This window comes from Petaurus breviceps, unplaced genomic scaffold (assembly GCF_028583685.1).
Source record: "Petaurus breviceps papuanus isolate PSGF00001 unplaced genomic scaffold, PetGlider_PUasm1.0 91041, whole genome shotgun sequence".
NCBI lineage: Eukaryota > Metazoa > Chordata > Mammalia > Diprotodontia > Petauridae > Petaurus > Petaurus breviceps.
This window is the reverse complement of record NW_027187400.1, coordinates 24,510,369-24,524,285: the sequence shown is the minus strand read 5'-3', so window position 1 is coordinate 24,524,285 and position 13,917 is coordinate 24,510,369. Positions and strand designations below refer to the sequence as shown.

Below are 13,917 nucleotides of genomic sequence, written 5' to 3'. Positions count from 1 at the left end.
TGAGAATCATCAGCATTGAGTTAGTAATTAAATCCATGGGAGTTGATGAGATCAAAAAGTAAAATATTATAAACTGAGAAAAGGGCCCAGGACAGAGCCTTGAGGGGCAGTTATGGTCAGAGGGCATGATCTGGATGAGAATATGTAACAAGATTCTGAAGGATTGGTTTGATAGGCAGGAGGAGAACCAGGAGACAGAGCTGTGTCCTGCAAACCTGGAGAGAAGAGAGTGTCAAAAGAAGAGAGAGATCAGCAGTGTCAAAGACTGCAGAGAGGTCAAGGAGAATGAGGATTGAGAAAGAGCCATTGGATTTGGCAGCTATGCTTTGGAGAGAACAGACTGCAAGAGAATGTTGGTAATGTCCAGTGAGGCCAGGCAAATAGATTGGGGCCTGGTGGTATATGATTTTAAAAGCTATTTGATCCTAGATGTAATAGGAGAGAAGTGGAGTCAGTTGAATAACAGTGTCTGGAATGACCTGGCCTAGTAAGAGAATTTAGTCCAGGAGACCAGTCAGAAGGTTCTTGTGATCATCTAAGTAAGAGGTATTGAAGACCAGAACTGAAATGTTAGAGAAGCGAGCGCATAAAAGTGGCCACATTAGAGAGGTATCCTCGCCATTTCTGTGCCTCTGTTTTCTTATCTCTAAAATAGGGTATTAGGAAAATAAATGATATGCTGATGTGACTGATTTTAGGCACTAAATAAACTACATAATTCTCATTTCTCTTCCCAGTTTTTTCTCCATTTCTCTTACTTGATTTTCAAAATCCTTTTTAAGCTCCTCCATGGTCTGTAACCACTTCATATTTTTCTTGGAAGCTTTTGATGCAGGAGTTTTGTCTTTGTTGTCTTCTTCTGTTTCCAGTTTTGATAGTTTTTGTCCCCAAAAAAGGATTCTATGGTCTGATTGCGCTTCCTCTGCTTGCTCATCTTGCCAGCCAATTACTTGACTTTTGAGCTCTTTGCCACAGTAGAACTCTGCTTCCAGAGTGGAGAGAGCTGTGTCCCAAATCGTTGGGGTTTTCACAGTTGTCAGAGGTCTGAGGAGGGCACCCTTTCTGCAGCTACCACAAGGTCTGGCACACTGGCCACACATCCCAGGACCACCGCCGACCTGCAAGAGCGATTACTCTCTGAATGGTTGCTTGGTCCCCTGCGATCTGCAGGTCGGGAGCTCCAGAGGCAGCCTCACACCACCTCCCCACCACCTCTTGCCCCCAGGGCAGGGGTCGGACTAAGCTCTTCTCCACTCAGTTACAACAGAGTTCCCTACTGACCTTTTACTTTCTCTTTGGTGTTCACTAAATAAATTAAAGGTGATGTTAGTCACTATATTGGGAGATTGCAATGACTATCACCTCAGGTGACAGAATCATAATTCTTTTTTTAGATAATAAGTTTTTAATTGATGCATTTTGTTTTTATATTACTTCTGTATCCTTCTTTATCGTTCTCCCTTCCAGAGAGCCATTTCATATTATAAAGAATTTATTTTAAGAAGAAAAAGATGATAAAGAGTAATAAAACCCATCAAAACTGAGCACAGTACACTGAAAAAATCTGACAAGGGTCCCAGTACCAGCAGCCCCTCCCCCCTGCAATGGACAGGGGGCAGGGGCTTCTCATTTTTCATCTTTGTAATTTTTCAACATTACCTTTCAATAGGTGTTCTTTGTGTTTAACTTGTGGTCATTTTGTATATTGTTTTTTTACTCCTCTTCACCCTGCATCAGTTCATAGAGATCTTCCCAGACTTCTCTGTATTTGTCCCATTCATCATTTCTCACAGCACAATCTTATACCATTACATTCATTTATTTCCATCAGTGTTCATTTCTTTCCTCCTACGAAAAATGGCAGCAGAAAATTCTTGATGGAAATTTGTTCATTGTTGAATTTTGCAGCACTTTGAATCAAACTGGTGAAGCTCTCCTGTGTTTTAACATTTCCTTCTCAGTGTTATCCTCTCTGCCCTGTTCAGGAGTCACGCATCGAAGCCAGAGCAGTGAAGGAGTCAGCTCACTCAGCAGCTCACCATCTAATAGCCTTGAAACGCAGTCGCAGTCTCTCTCACGGTCCCAGAGCATGGATATCGACAGTGTCTCCTGTGAGAAAAGGTAAAAAAGAGGCAGATTTTCTGTAAAGCTATTGGATTGTGGGAAATACCAAGTCATTGCTATCCTTAGAAGGAAATCTCCCTTAAACTCCTTGCCTTGTTTCTTCAGAGTACTTTCAGATACACATGCATACAATAAAAAGTACTGGTAAGTGTTTAAAAGGATGGTGAAAGATCCTACTTATTATGAGAAAACATTAATGGATGACTGTTAAACAAGATCTTTTATGTTAACCATTACAGCAAGTCCCAAGCTTTATAACAAGTTGTTTTCTTAAATTATGCATATTGGAATTATTTTTTGTGTAATGAAAGTGATGTTTATGATATTGGTAATCATTCTGTCAGACTGACTTTTTATATAGTCTGTCTTATCCATAGAACTGGCATTTTTAGATAAGCACTTTTATAAGTAGACATAGAAGATTCTAACTTATCAGAATAGAGCTAATATTGAATGTGGGGGAATTGTCTAGTATACAAGTCATTCATATATTTGAAGGGATTTGGGACTATAGGGTTTCAACATCTATGGAGCGTTTCATGTTGTCTGAGGGCTTCATGGGTACTCTTAATGCTTATTGAATATCAGACAACATTGGCGGTATGGTACCTGGTTAGATTAACCAGAGTTGGTTATTTTGTCCCTGGAGAGTCTGGTCAAACTGATCTTTTTTTTTTTAATTTGGAGGAGGGAAGGCAGGGCAATTGGGGTTAAGTGACTTGTCCAAGGTCACACAGCTAGTAAGTATGTCAAGTGTCTGAGACCAAATTTGAACTCAGGTCCTCCTGACTCCAGGGCCGGTGCTCTATTCACTGCTACCCCTAGGTCAAATTGATTTTGAGGTGAGGAAAAGTTAATTAAATTAGTTGAGCTTTATTAAAATATGCAGAACAATGGAAATTAATGGGGATATGTTTATATCAGTGCGATCAGTTTCTAAAAGATTTTACATATTTTATTTCAGTTGATCCTCTCAGTAACCCTCTGAGGTGTTATCATCATCACCATTTTACAGTTGAGGAAACTGAGCCTGAGGGAAGTTAAGTGTGTTGCTCAGAGTCACATGGAGCAGCTAGGTGCATAGTGCCCCAGGCCTGAAGTCAGGTAGACTCATTTTCCTGAGTTCAAATCCAGCCTCAGACACTGGCCCTGTGACCCTGGGCAAGTCACTTCACTGTTCTCCTCAGTTCCTTATCTGTAAAATGAGCTTGAGAAGGAAATGGCAAACCACTCCAGTATCTGACAGTAAAACCACAAATGGGGTCACAAAGAGTTGGGCACAGCTGAAAAAACAGCTGAGCAACAGCAGAGTCATGCAGGTAGGGAGGTGTAAGAGGCGAGGTTTGAGCTCCAGGCTCTTTGATTCCAAGCCTGGTGCTCTGTCCATTATGCCTCTAGCTGTCTCCATTATCACTGACTTCCTATGTATCGCATGTATATGGATCCTTTACTGGTTTGCAATCATCTTAGTGTTTTGGTTTTATAAATTTGCTTAGGAATATAAGCAGGCGATCCGGATAACTGGCTGAAGGGGAACATGTCACCATGCCTTTGTTGTATGTGCAGAGTACCAGGAGACACAAGTAGGAGAGTGTCTGTCCTAGACAGCCTCTGTCCTCAAGGCTTACGTTTTGTGGGCAAATTAGATTCAAGTTTAGAGAGTCCAAACTTAGAAAGGCCAAATTTTCAGTCATTTTCCTCAGTTAAAATGAAAAGATGAGTATTACTCATTTTAATTGTTTGCCTCAATTTTAATGTGATATTGAGAACAAGAAATGAAATAAAAATGCCTACTAGCCAGTATTGTTAATGACCCTTTTTGTTCTTTAAGTAATTTTCTTTGATTTTGAACTTTCTCCTAGTTAAGGGTGATGTTAAAAATGATCTGGATCTCCTAAGGTTATTTGTTTTTCTTTCTACCTAAAGCATGTCCCAGGTGGATGTAGATTCAGGAATCGAAAATATGGAGGTTGATGAAAATGATCGCAGAGAAAAAAGGACCCTCTCTGATAAGGTTGGTGAGAAACCCAATGCGTCCTTCAGCTTTTCTGTACTATATGCCATGTTTTTTATATTGAATTGGAAAAACCCATAACCACAATTCCTCTAAGTCAGTTACTTTTGTGAAAAAAAGGTTGAAATAGCTCAATATGCCCTGTTAGAAGGGATTTAATGCATTTCCTTTCCCAGAACTGGCCGTTTTTAAAAGCTGGTGTGCTCTTTATCCCTGGAGATCTAAGAATAGCATGTGAATGTTGTGGAGAGGCATTCATGTTTGAGTTGGACTCTCTGACATCTGAAGTCCCTCCAGGTCAGGGATTCTGTTCTCCTAGCCGTCAGGCTTCTGTTTGATTAATATAACCTCTTGGAATGAGTAAATAAGTTCTCTTTTGCAAGCTGACTTTTCTTGGAGCTAAGTAGAGATATTCTTACTCAGGTGAACAAACCAGTAGATAATTCCCATTATCGTAATATGAGGAAGCAGATTGAAAATTGAGCCTGGGCAAACCTGGCAGGATACAGTAGCAAAATAGAAGAAATGTTGGAATCACGATTCTTCATTCAACTGAAGAATCTGAAGAAGGTACAGGAGGTAGGAGAGAAGCTGATGGTGACCCTTTTATTAGTAGATTTCCTTTTTGGGAGCCGTCTTTGAAAATATGTGTGGTTCATGTTTTGATAACTTAATTAATTCCCTTTTGTTTGTGAGAAAGAAACATTTCTTTCAGTGTCGGTTTATACCTGGCAATTATATTCATAACATCCACCAAATTCAGTTATTATGGTATTATTCAATGAAGAACTGTGAATGTTGCATTGCTGTTCTCAGCAATGCAGTGATCCAAGACAGTCCCAAAGGACTAATGATGAAGCATCCTGTCTGCCTCCAGGGAAAGAACTGATATTGATTGAATAAAGACTGAAGCATGTAATTTTTCTCTTTCTTTCATTTTTTTCTTTTATTCAAGTCTTCTTGTACAAAATGACTAATATAGAAATGTTTTACATAATTGCACATGTATAAACCTATATCTCATTGTTTACCATCTCAAGGAAGGGAGGAGGGATAGAGGGATAGAATTTGGTGCTCAAAATTTTAAATAAAAATGTTTTTGAAAATTGTGCCCAAAAATGTATTATGGATAATTTCTTGTATCTTCCCTTCAGTAACTGTGCTGACAGCTATGGAGAATTTCAGTACAAGCACACAATCATTGAATTTGAAAGACCATCTAGTCTAGCTTTTATCTGAACAGTCAGTCATCTCTCTGCACTGTCCCTGACTATGGACAGCCCACTCTACTTTGGGGCAGCCCTAATTGTTAGGAAATTTTTCCTGAAATTAAACCTGCCTGTCCCTCTGCCAGTTTTGCCCCATGTTACTCATTTTCCCCACTGGGGCCAAGGAGAACCAGTACAATCCTTAGTCTGTGTTAGACTGCCCATTCCTTACCACATGTCATGGCCCCCTCAGTGTTCTCTTCCCAGGGTCCCTTGCAGTCTTTGCAACTGTTCAGTTGGTGAGAACTGAACGCAGCCCTTTCCCAGACAGGGCCTCATCTAAGCAAAGGACAGCAAGAGGATGAGCATCTTTATTCTGGGCACACGTCCTCTCTTACTGCATCCTGAAATTGCTTTAGCTTATTGGGCGGCCATATCACAATGCTACTTTATGTTGAGTTGTAATCCACTAAAATGCTCTGGAGTTCTTCATTAAAAAAAAAAAAAGACTTGCCTAGCACTGCCTACTATGTTTTTAGCTTTTGGAGTTTTTTTTTTTTAACACTAGTATAGAATTTACATTTATTCCTATTACATTTTGTCCTGATAGATTTGACTGTATATTCTAACCAGTGACTATCTTTTTTGATCTTTCCTCTTTGATGTAGTCTCTCCATTGATTTCTCTCAGCATTACATCACCTGAAAATTGGATAAGCATGCTGCTTATGTCTTTAGGTCCTTGAGAAAAATATTAGTCAGCACAGGTTCAGGCACTTTCAAGACCCACTCATCCATTGATGTTGAGCCATTAATGATAACTCTTGGGCCCCCAGCCAGACATCTCAGTCTAACAATCCTCCATCTGTCTGTCTCCTCCAAAAACAGCACAAAGTATTTTTAAAAATGCTTTGTAAAAACCAGACAAATTACATCTATCATAGTCCTAACCTACCCATGTAGGAAGCCTGTCAGAAAAGGCTAGGCTAGGAAGACCTGTATATCATGAAGCCCTGCTGGCTCTTTATGTGATCACTACTTTCTTTTCTAGGGGTTCGCTAAAGATCACTCATATAATACATTTTCCAGTTTTGCCGAGAATCCTAGTCACATGTAGCAACCTGTGGTTTGCAAATCCTTCTCCCCATTTTCTGAAAATGAGGGCCGTATTTGCCTCTCCCCCATGCTGCTATACCCCCACCCTGCTTTCTCTCCCTCACTGGGAAACGGTGGCAGTAGCTCATCCATAGTGCTGGCCAATTCTTGGCATATCAGAAACATTTCACCTGCACCAGGATTTTAAACTCTTCAACCCCAGTTAGGTGTTTCCTCTTACTGCTGGCCTGTTTGACTTGGCTATCTCTTTCCATATTGCCCATTTTTATTCTGTTCTTTTTAATGCAGAGTTCTTTGTCCTTTTTTTTTCTTATTTGCCAAAAGCAGAATCAAAACATCTCTCCTTTCTTTTCACCATCCATTAGCATTGTACTATTCACTTTGAATAGGAGCCCTACATTTTCTTGAATACATTTCTTTCTTGTTGTCCTTTACTTAGCTCTTCAGGCTTAAACCCTTTTGAGTTTTAGTGCTCCTGGCCCAGTTGTTACAGGCCCATTCCATGTCTTTGTTAATTATATGTACATTGTCCATGAATGAGAAGTAGCAGTGCATGGTGAAGAGAGAAGTAGACGGGGAGTTGGGAAGACTTGGGTTTGGATAATGCCCTAGATACTTGCTGCCTGTGTGACTCTGGAAATATCTTTTGGATCCTTAACTTCTCCACCTGTAAAATGGGGATGATGATAATAGCATATTATTGCATTCCAGCAAGAAAATCTAGGTAAACCACTTTGCAAAACAGACAGTATTTTTTAAGCATGGAGTTTTATCCTGCATTATCTGCCCTTGGTTCCACTTTTTTTAAGTGCTTTTAAGTTTTTTAATTAGTCTATTAGTATCTTGTTGATGAGGGATAGCTCCCTCTAGGTTCAGCAGGAATTCTGATCTTATCTAAGACACGAGAAAACCTGCAATAGCGTCTGGAAAGAATTCAAGGTCTCAGGCTTAATTGGAGTGAGAAGTGGCAAGAGTCCTTTAGGGGATACATGCTTTTACTTTTAAAGGGTAGGGCTGCCGTTGTCAGGGTTGACTGGATGGCAGGAGGGGACCTCAGTGCATTGATAAAGGTTAGAGCTGACTGAGAGGAACTTGTGACTTTAGTGCATAGATAGTTTAGATGAGATTTGGCCAGACAGCAGGAGACATGAGGCAAGAACAAAGGAGTATTTGGGCCAGACCAAGGAGACATGAAGAGATTAAGTAAGAACAAAGGAGTCCCAAGTTGTTACCTAGGCAGAGTACAGATAGAGGGAGGAGGCAGAGTTTGAGGCTGGGAAAGGGATTTTACAGATTGGTTTTACAAATTGATTTAGACCCCAGGTACCCCGTCATTCCCCCCTTAAACAGATGGGGCCCAAATTCATTTGGGGCAGGGGTGACGGTCTCATCTTCTTGAACTGCTTCCAGCTGGGAACGGATGTAGAGCTGTCCCTGCCTCTCAGGGTCCCATAGTTCAAGGGGTGGGGTTGGTGGCCAATGTCTGGAATTTGGCTGTCGCCAGATCCAAGGGGTGAGGAGTAGTGACTTTGGGTAACGGTTGATATCCAGCCTGTGCAATCAACTGCAAATGGAAAGCACTGAGCCTAGAAGAGACAAACTTAGCAAGGAGCTTAAGCAGACAAGGACTGTGATTAGGAGTGGGACTAGGAAAGGGCCAGTATAGGTAAAAGCCAGGACCACCATGAGGAAGAGGGGGAACCTGGTGCACTAAGGGCTTCATGAATTTCTTCCATCCAATTGGCCTTTTCCAGTATATTTTTGGTGCGGAGTTCTGCCTGTCGAGAATTATTGATATACATGCAGCAGGAGGTGTTAGCTAGGGCACAAACACCCCCACTAGAGGCCAGCAGATAATCTAAGGCTAAGCAATTGTCCAGGATCACATTGGCCAGGTAATCCAGAGACTGCTGGATTTCCCAAAGGCTAAATGCAGTCTTGGTTGCCAAGGCTTGAGATATTTTGATCCCTTTTGAAGATACCAAAGAACATTGTCCCCAAAACCCTGTTTAACTCGTTTTAAAGGACAAGTACTGGGCTTAATGGTGTTATAAATAGTCAGAGGGGGTGGGATAAATCCCAGGGAGCACATACCTCATCCCCAGAATTCACACCCTCTGACCCACCCATCCCACAAAGAAAGGAATATCCTTGGGGAGCACAAATGGGGCCCGTTCGTAGTAGGCCTTGAACATGGAGGCTCCATGGGTCAGTTAGATTACATGACAATGTTCCCGGCAGACGAGTCACCTGCAAGTGAAGGGTGCTGAGCCTAAAAGACACAAATCTAGCAAAAAGATTAAACAAGGGCCAAAAAGGAATAAGAGAAAATTGACCAGAAGTGGGGTGAGTATGGGCTAGTATAACCCATTACTCAGACTATTTCACTGTCCTTTATATTTTCCCATAGACAAGATATATAGGCCTTTTAAAATCCCAGTAGAGATTTAAAATTTCTTCTAAAAGTATTTCCCTTCTTTTAAAACAGTTCAAGATTCATAAAACTTTTAAAATGATCTTAAGCAGTTTGCATAACTTTCTGCACATGTTCTAATCCTAGATGAGAATATTTTATTTTCCAGTAAGCTAACACGAAAGAGCTCACATCTTTTACTGACTCCTTGCTTTGATCATAGAAACCTGCTTTAGAAGGAAAAAAACAGGGACCTGTGACATTCCAAATATGACAGGATAAAACATCCTTGATTCTGTTTAAATTCAGGCTAGTTACAGATATCAAACCAGGCAGTATCCATTCCACCTCAAAGCTAGACTCAGGAATAGGTGGGGAACATTCCTTTTCAAAGGAACCCCATGGGTAAACTGAGCCAGGAGGGATCCCATCCCAGACGGAGGCTAAGATTGTCTCTCCAGCCTTTACCAAATGCAGGCTTCCACCTATCCACAGTACAGGCTCTGAGTAGCTTGTGGCATTTTCTCTCAGATACTGATTTAATGCAGATAACTATACCCAAATTCAAAGGTAACCTCAGAGAAAAGACACTAAGGCTAAAGTCTCTAGAACTGGGATAAGGGAGTAGGCGCCACTCTCCCTTCCCTTGCTAGAGAAGTCAAAGCTATCACTTTCAAAGAAGTTTCTAAGGAGTGAACACATAAAGTTTATTGGAGTAAAAGTTAGAACAGCTAAAAACATTTGGGGGGGGAGGCATAGCAGCCCTGGGCCCCTGGGGCATGCAGATGACCCTCTCTACTTTCCTACCCCTGGGTCCACAACCAAGCTCTGCAACTGTGGAGAGAGGAGAAAAGCCTCTGCACTTAGTAAGCCTAATTTTCTATCAGTAATTTTGGTATGTGATGAATTGGAAATGCAATTAATGTCATAATGTCATTGTTTGATTATGGTATCTATATTGTAAAATCCTCTTATACTGTAAAAATGGAGTGACAAAAAGCAGTTTTCAATCTGAATTTTGTTGAAACTAAAAGATGGAGAAAAAGTTGTGTAAAACTGCTAACCCTGCTAAGGTTGTACTCCAATTACAGATTTCAGTAACTATTCCTTTTATGACGTAATTTTGAGTCCCTTCAGTGCTCTAGTTACTCATTTCTGGAAGGTGCATCAGTCTTTCTCACCTCTCTTGACAACATTCCATCTATGGTGATCATCATAGACTAAAAGGAAATTAGCTTTCAGCCTGGATGCTAATTTGCTTTTAAAAAATGATCATCGGTTTAACTTCAGACAAAAACAAAACTAAATAAGCCCACAAGATAAAATGATAAAATGTCTTCAGAACTTTGCTTTTAGTAGTGTGGTTTCTCACTCCAACAGTGCAGATGAGGACTCTGCTTGGGTTTGTTCATGGGTCATTAAGGTTATTGTCACAGATAAAAATCGCCCTTCTGTGATTAGGTGGTGAGTCCTATTGAACTTAGCTAGGCTGATGCTTAGACAAAAGACTCAAGGCCTTTCTAAATTAGTCGAACCCAAAACAGATTTTGCTCTTCTGGCATTCCTTGTACTTCCCACTGATCTATAATTGGAGAACAACCTTAGCAGGGCACTTTTACACCACTTAATAATTATGCTGGCATGGATAGATTATACATAGAAATCCATTTATTAGTTTTTCTTCTTTCCTTGTCCCCTTCTGTTCATTTTACTCACCTCTGTGTGCATCATATTTATTTTAATGTAGTCTGATGTAAGAAACTTTAAGTGCCTCAAGGTGCTAGAGTTAAAAGCATTAAAAATGGTTTGCCCTTGTCCTCAAGAACTTACAGTATTGAGTGCAGGGAGGACTGGGAACTATTTGGAGTCTTGATGAGTACAGACAAGATGAAACAGAAATGTAAAGGATATCCTAGTTGTTACAGGAGAATTGTAGGAAAAGCCAGTCCTTCCTTCTCTTCTGCTACAATGATCAAGCTTGTATTTGTAATATTAGTTTTTTATATTGAGATATTGCATTTTTTTTTTGAGAAGAAAGTAATTAATTGAGCCTTTTGATCTGGAAACACAAAGGAAATGATTAGGGAATGAACTAATAGATACAGAGGTAGCAGATGCTTCAGTGGATAGAGTGATGGATCTGAGCCAGGAAGACCTGAGTTCCAATCCAGCCCCAGCTACTTCTAGCTGTTTGACCCTGCATAAGTCACTTAACTGGTGCTTGCTTCAGTTTATGGGGATAATAATAGCACTTACCTCTCAGGGTTGTTGTGTGGATCAGATGAGGTAATTTTCCTGAAGCCCTTAGCACATTACCTGGCACATAGTATGAGCTACATAAATTCTTCTCTCTCACACATATATTTCTGAGTCTCACCCCATGCCCCCAGGATAGAGAAATTTCATCAGAAAGAAAGCTACCATACTTGGGTCTGCATTTGGGCTCTCTTGTCTCACTGTCTTTATGTAGTAGGAATAAAACAAGATTCATATAGAGAAGGAAGGAAACTGTTGGGTTGCCTGAGTAATTTAGGGAATGGGAAGGGATTTTAGGAATGTTACCTTGTTTGTTGATTATTTAGGAAATCTCTGAGTTCCTTGTTTCTGCCTATTATGCCTTTCCCACCCTGTTCAGAGTCCTCAGCCTCCACAATTAAGGAGAGCAGGTCAGATGGAGTCTTGAGTATAGACATCAGTGTTGTCCATTCTGTTTCAAAAGGGAACGAAATTTCAGTCATTTGTTGTCTGCCAACTGAGCTTTAATTTGCACCTGGAACACAGAGCTGGGCAGCGATTCTGGAAAAACTTTTTTTTTTCCAGTCAGCCAGCAATTAATAAGCATTTACCTTATATCCATGCTGTGCTTTGCAGTGGGGAGAAAATGAAAAAAGTCCAGACAGTACCTACATCTCTTCCCACATGGCTCCTCCTGCTACGGGGGGGGAACCTATGGCCTCCAGGCCACATGTGGCCCTCAAAGTCCTTAAGTGAATCCAAACTTCACAAAACAAATCCTTTTATTAAGAATGTTAGAGGGGCAGCTAGGTAGTGCAGTGAATAGAGCACTGGCCCTGGAGTCAGGAAGACCCAAGTTCAAATTTGGCCTTAGACACTTAACACTTACTAGTTGTGTGACCTTGGGCAAGTCACTTAACCCCAATTGCCTCCCCTTCTCCCCTGCAAAAAAAAAAAAAAAGAATGTTAGGGAGTTCCTGATGTCAGCTTTATGAAAGAGGTACCACTACACATTTTGGTTTTTATTTTTTGTAATTTAAAAAAATTTATTTTAAATTTAAATGCAAAATGAGAAAAAAAAACCATTGCCTTATGCACAGCAGAACATAAGAGAGGACTCAATGTAAAACAATAAATTTCCATTTCAAGAAAACCTATATAATAAATAGTACACATTGTTTTCAAATCTGCCTAACTTTTCTTTGTTTTCTTTTGTTGTCTGATGTGTGCTTTTTACTTTATTTCTTTCTCCCTCCTTCCACCCACCCTCCTCTAAAGTAGGCTGCAATTAAACAGATAGATAGGTAGATAGATAGATAGTAGATATGCACATATATGTACACACGTATACATATACATAGATATCTATAAATATGCCCACATATACATATGTACTCATCAATGTATATGTAAGACCATGCTATGCTTATTTCCACCTGTAATCTGTTTCTCTGAAGGTGGATAGCATCTGCCTTCACAAAGTCCAAATCTTTCCATGTTTTTCTGAATCAACCAGCTTATCATTTCCTACACCCAGCAATATTTTAACCCAATTACATCCCATCTGTGAGATTGTCTATGAAAGTTTCCCAATTTTCAGCATTCCTTCTGTTTTTGACTGTATAGATTTTATTTATACAAGAAAATTTTCATTTAACATAATTGAAATTACTCATTTTATGCTCAACAGTGCTCTCACCTTATAATATAGTTTATGATATGATACTGCTGAATCTGCTTCCTTTACATCTTTTTTTCCCGGTTTCTTTGAAGTTTGTGACTTTTGTTTTTCCAAATGAACTTTGTTATTTTTTCTAACTCAGTGAGATAATTTTTTAGTAATTTAATTGGATAGCATTGAATAAATAGATTAACTAGATACACTTATTTTTAAATTGTATTGGCTTTACCTACCCATGAACAATAAATATTACTCCAGTTATTTAGATCTGACTTAATTTGTATAAAAAATGTTTTATGTTTATGTTCATATAGTTCCTGTGTCCGCTTTGGCAGGAATACTCTCAGGTATTTTATATTGTCTAAGCATTTAAGTGGTCTAAAATAATATTGAATAATATTGCTGATACATAGTGCAGTTTCCCTATTTTTCTCTTTTGATTAAATCTGTTTTAGCTTTAACTTTGTCTGAGATCCTGATTACTACCCCTGCTTTATTTTATTTTTGTGTGTATGTTTTATAGCATTGCCTGAAAGCAATATATTGGGGTTTTTTTAAACATTTTTATTTTGGAGGGGGGGAAGGCAGAGCAATTAGAGTTAAGTAACTTGCCCAAGGTCACACAGCTAGTAAGTGTTAAGTGTCTGAGGCCAGATTTGAACTCAGGTCCTCCTGATTCCAGGGCCAGTGTTCTACCCTCTGCACCACCTAGCCACCCCAAAAGCAATATATCGTTGAATTCAAATTTTTAATCTCTCAGTTTATGTTTTATAAGTAAATTCATCCCATTTACCTTCTGAGCTGTCATTACTTGTTGTGTATTTTCCTCACACCCTTCTCACTCTATTCCTATCCTGCTTCACTCCTTTGCTTTACTGCTACCTGCTACCTTGTCTTCTTATTCCTTAACCCATCTACCTACCCACCCTTCCAAGACTGCCCTATCCCCTTGCCCTCTTATTTCTTTCTGAATTTAGAAGACTTTTATGTTATGCCCTTCTAGATACATATGTTGTTCTCTCTTTAACCCATTCCCAATGAGAGTAAGATTACAGCACTACCTGCCCTTCCCTATACTAGCTTCTTCTGTATTAATTTTTCCTTTTTTGTATTTATATGAGATAATT

The 13,917-nt window shown here is 39.7% G+C and overlaps 1 protein-coding gene across 2 annotated transcripts in view; it reads left to right on the top strand.

Annotated features, from left to right (window-relative positions):
- UBE4B (ubiquitination factor E4B) overlaps positions 1-13,917 on the top strand; it is a 141,197-nt gene that overhangs the window by 59,493 nt on the left and 67,787 nt on the right. For both annotated transcript variants that reach the window (XM_069079413.1, XM_069079414.1), the window contains exons 3-4: positions 1,986-2,121; positions 4,051-4,138. In XM_069079413.1, the coding sequence (XP_068935514.1) occupies positions 1,986-2,121; positions 4,051-4,138 (224 nt within the window). The remainder of the gene's footprint in view (positions 1-1,985; positions 2,122-4,050; positions 4,139-13,917) is intronic.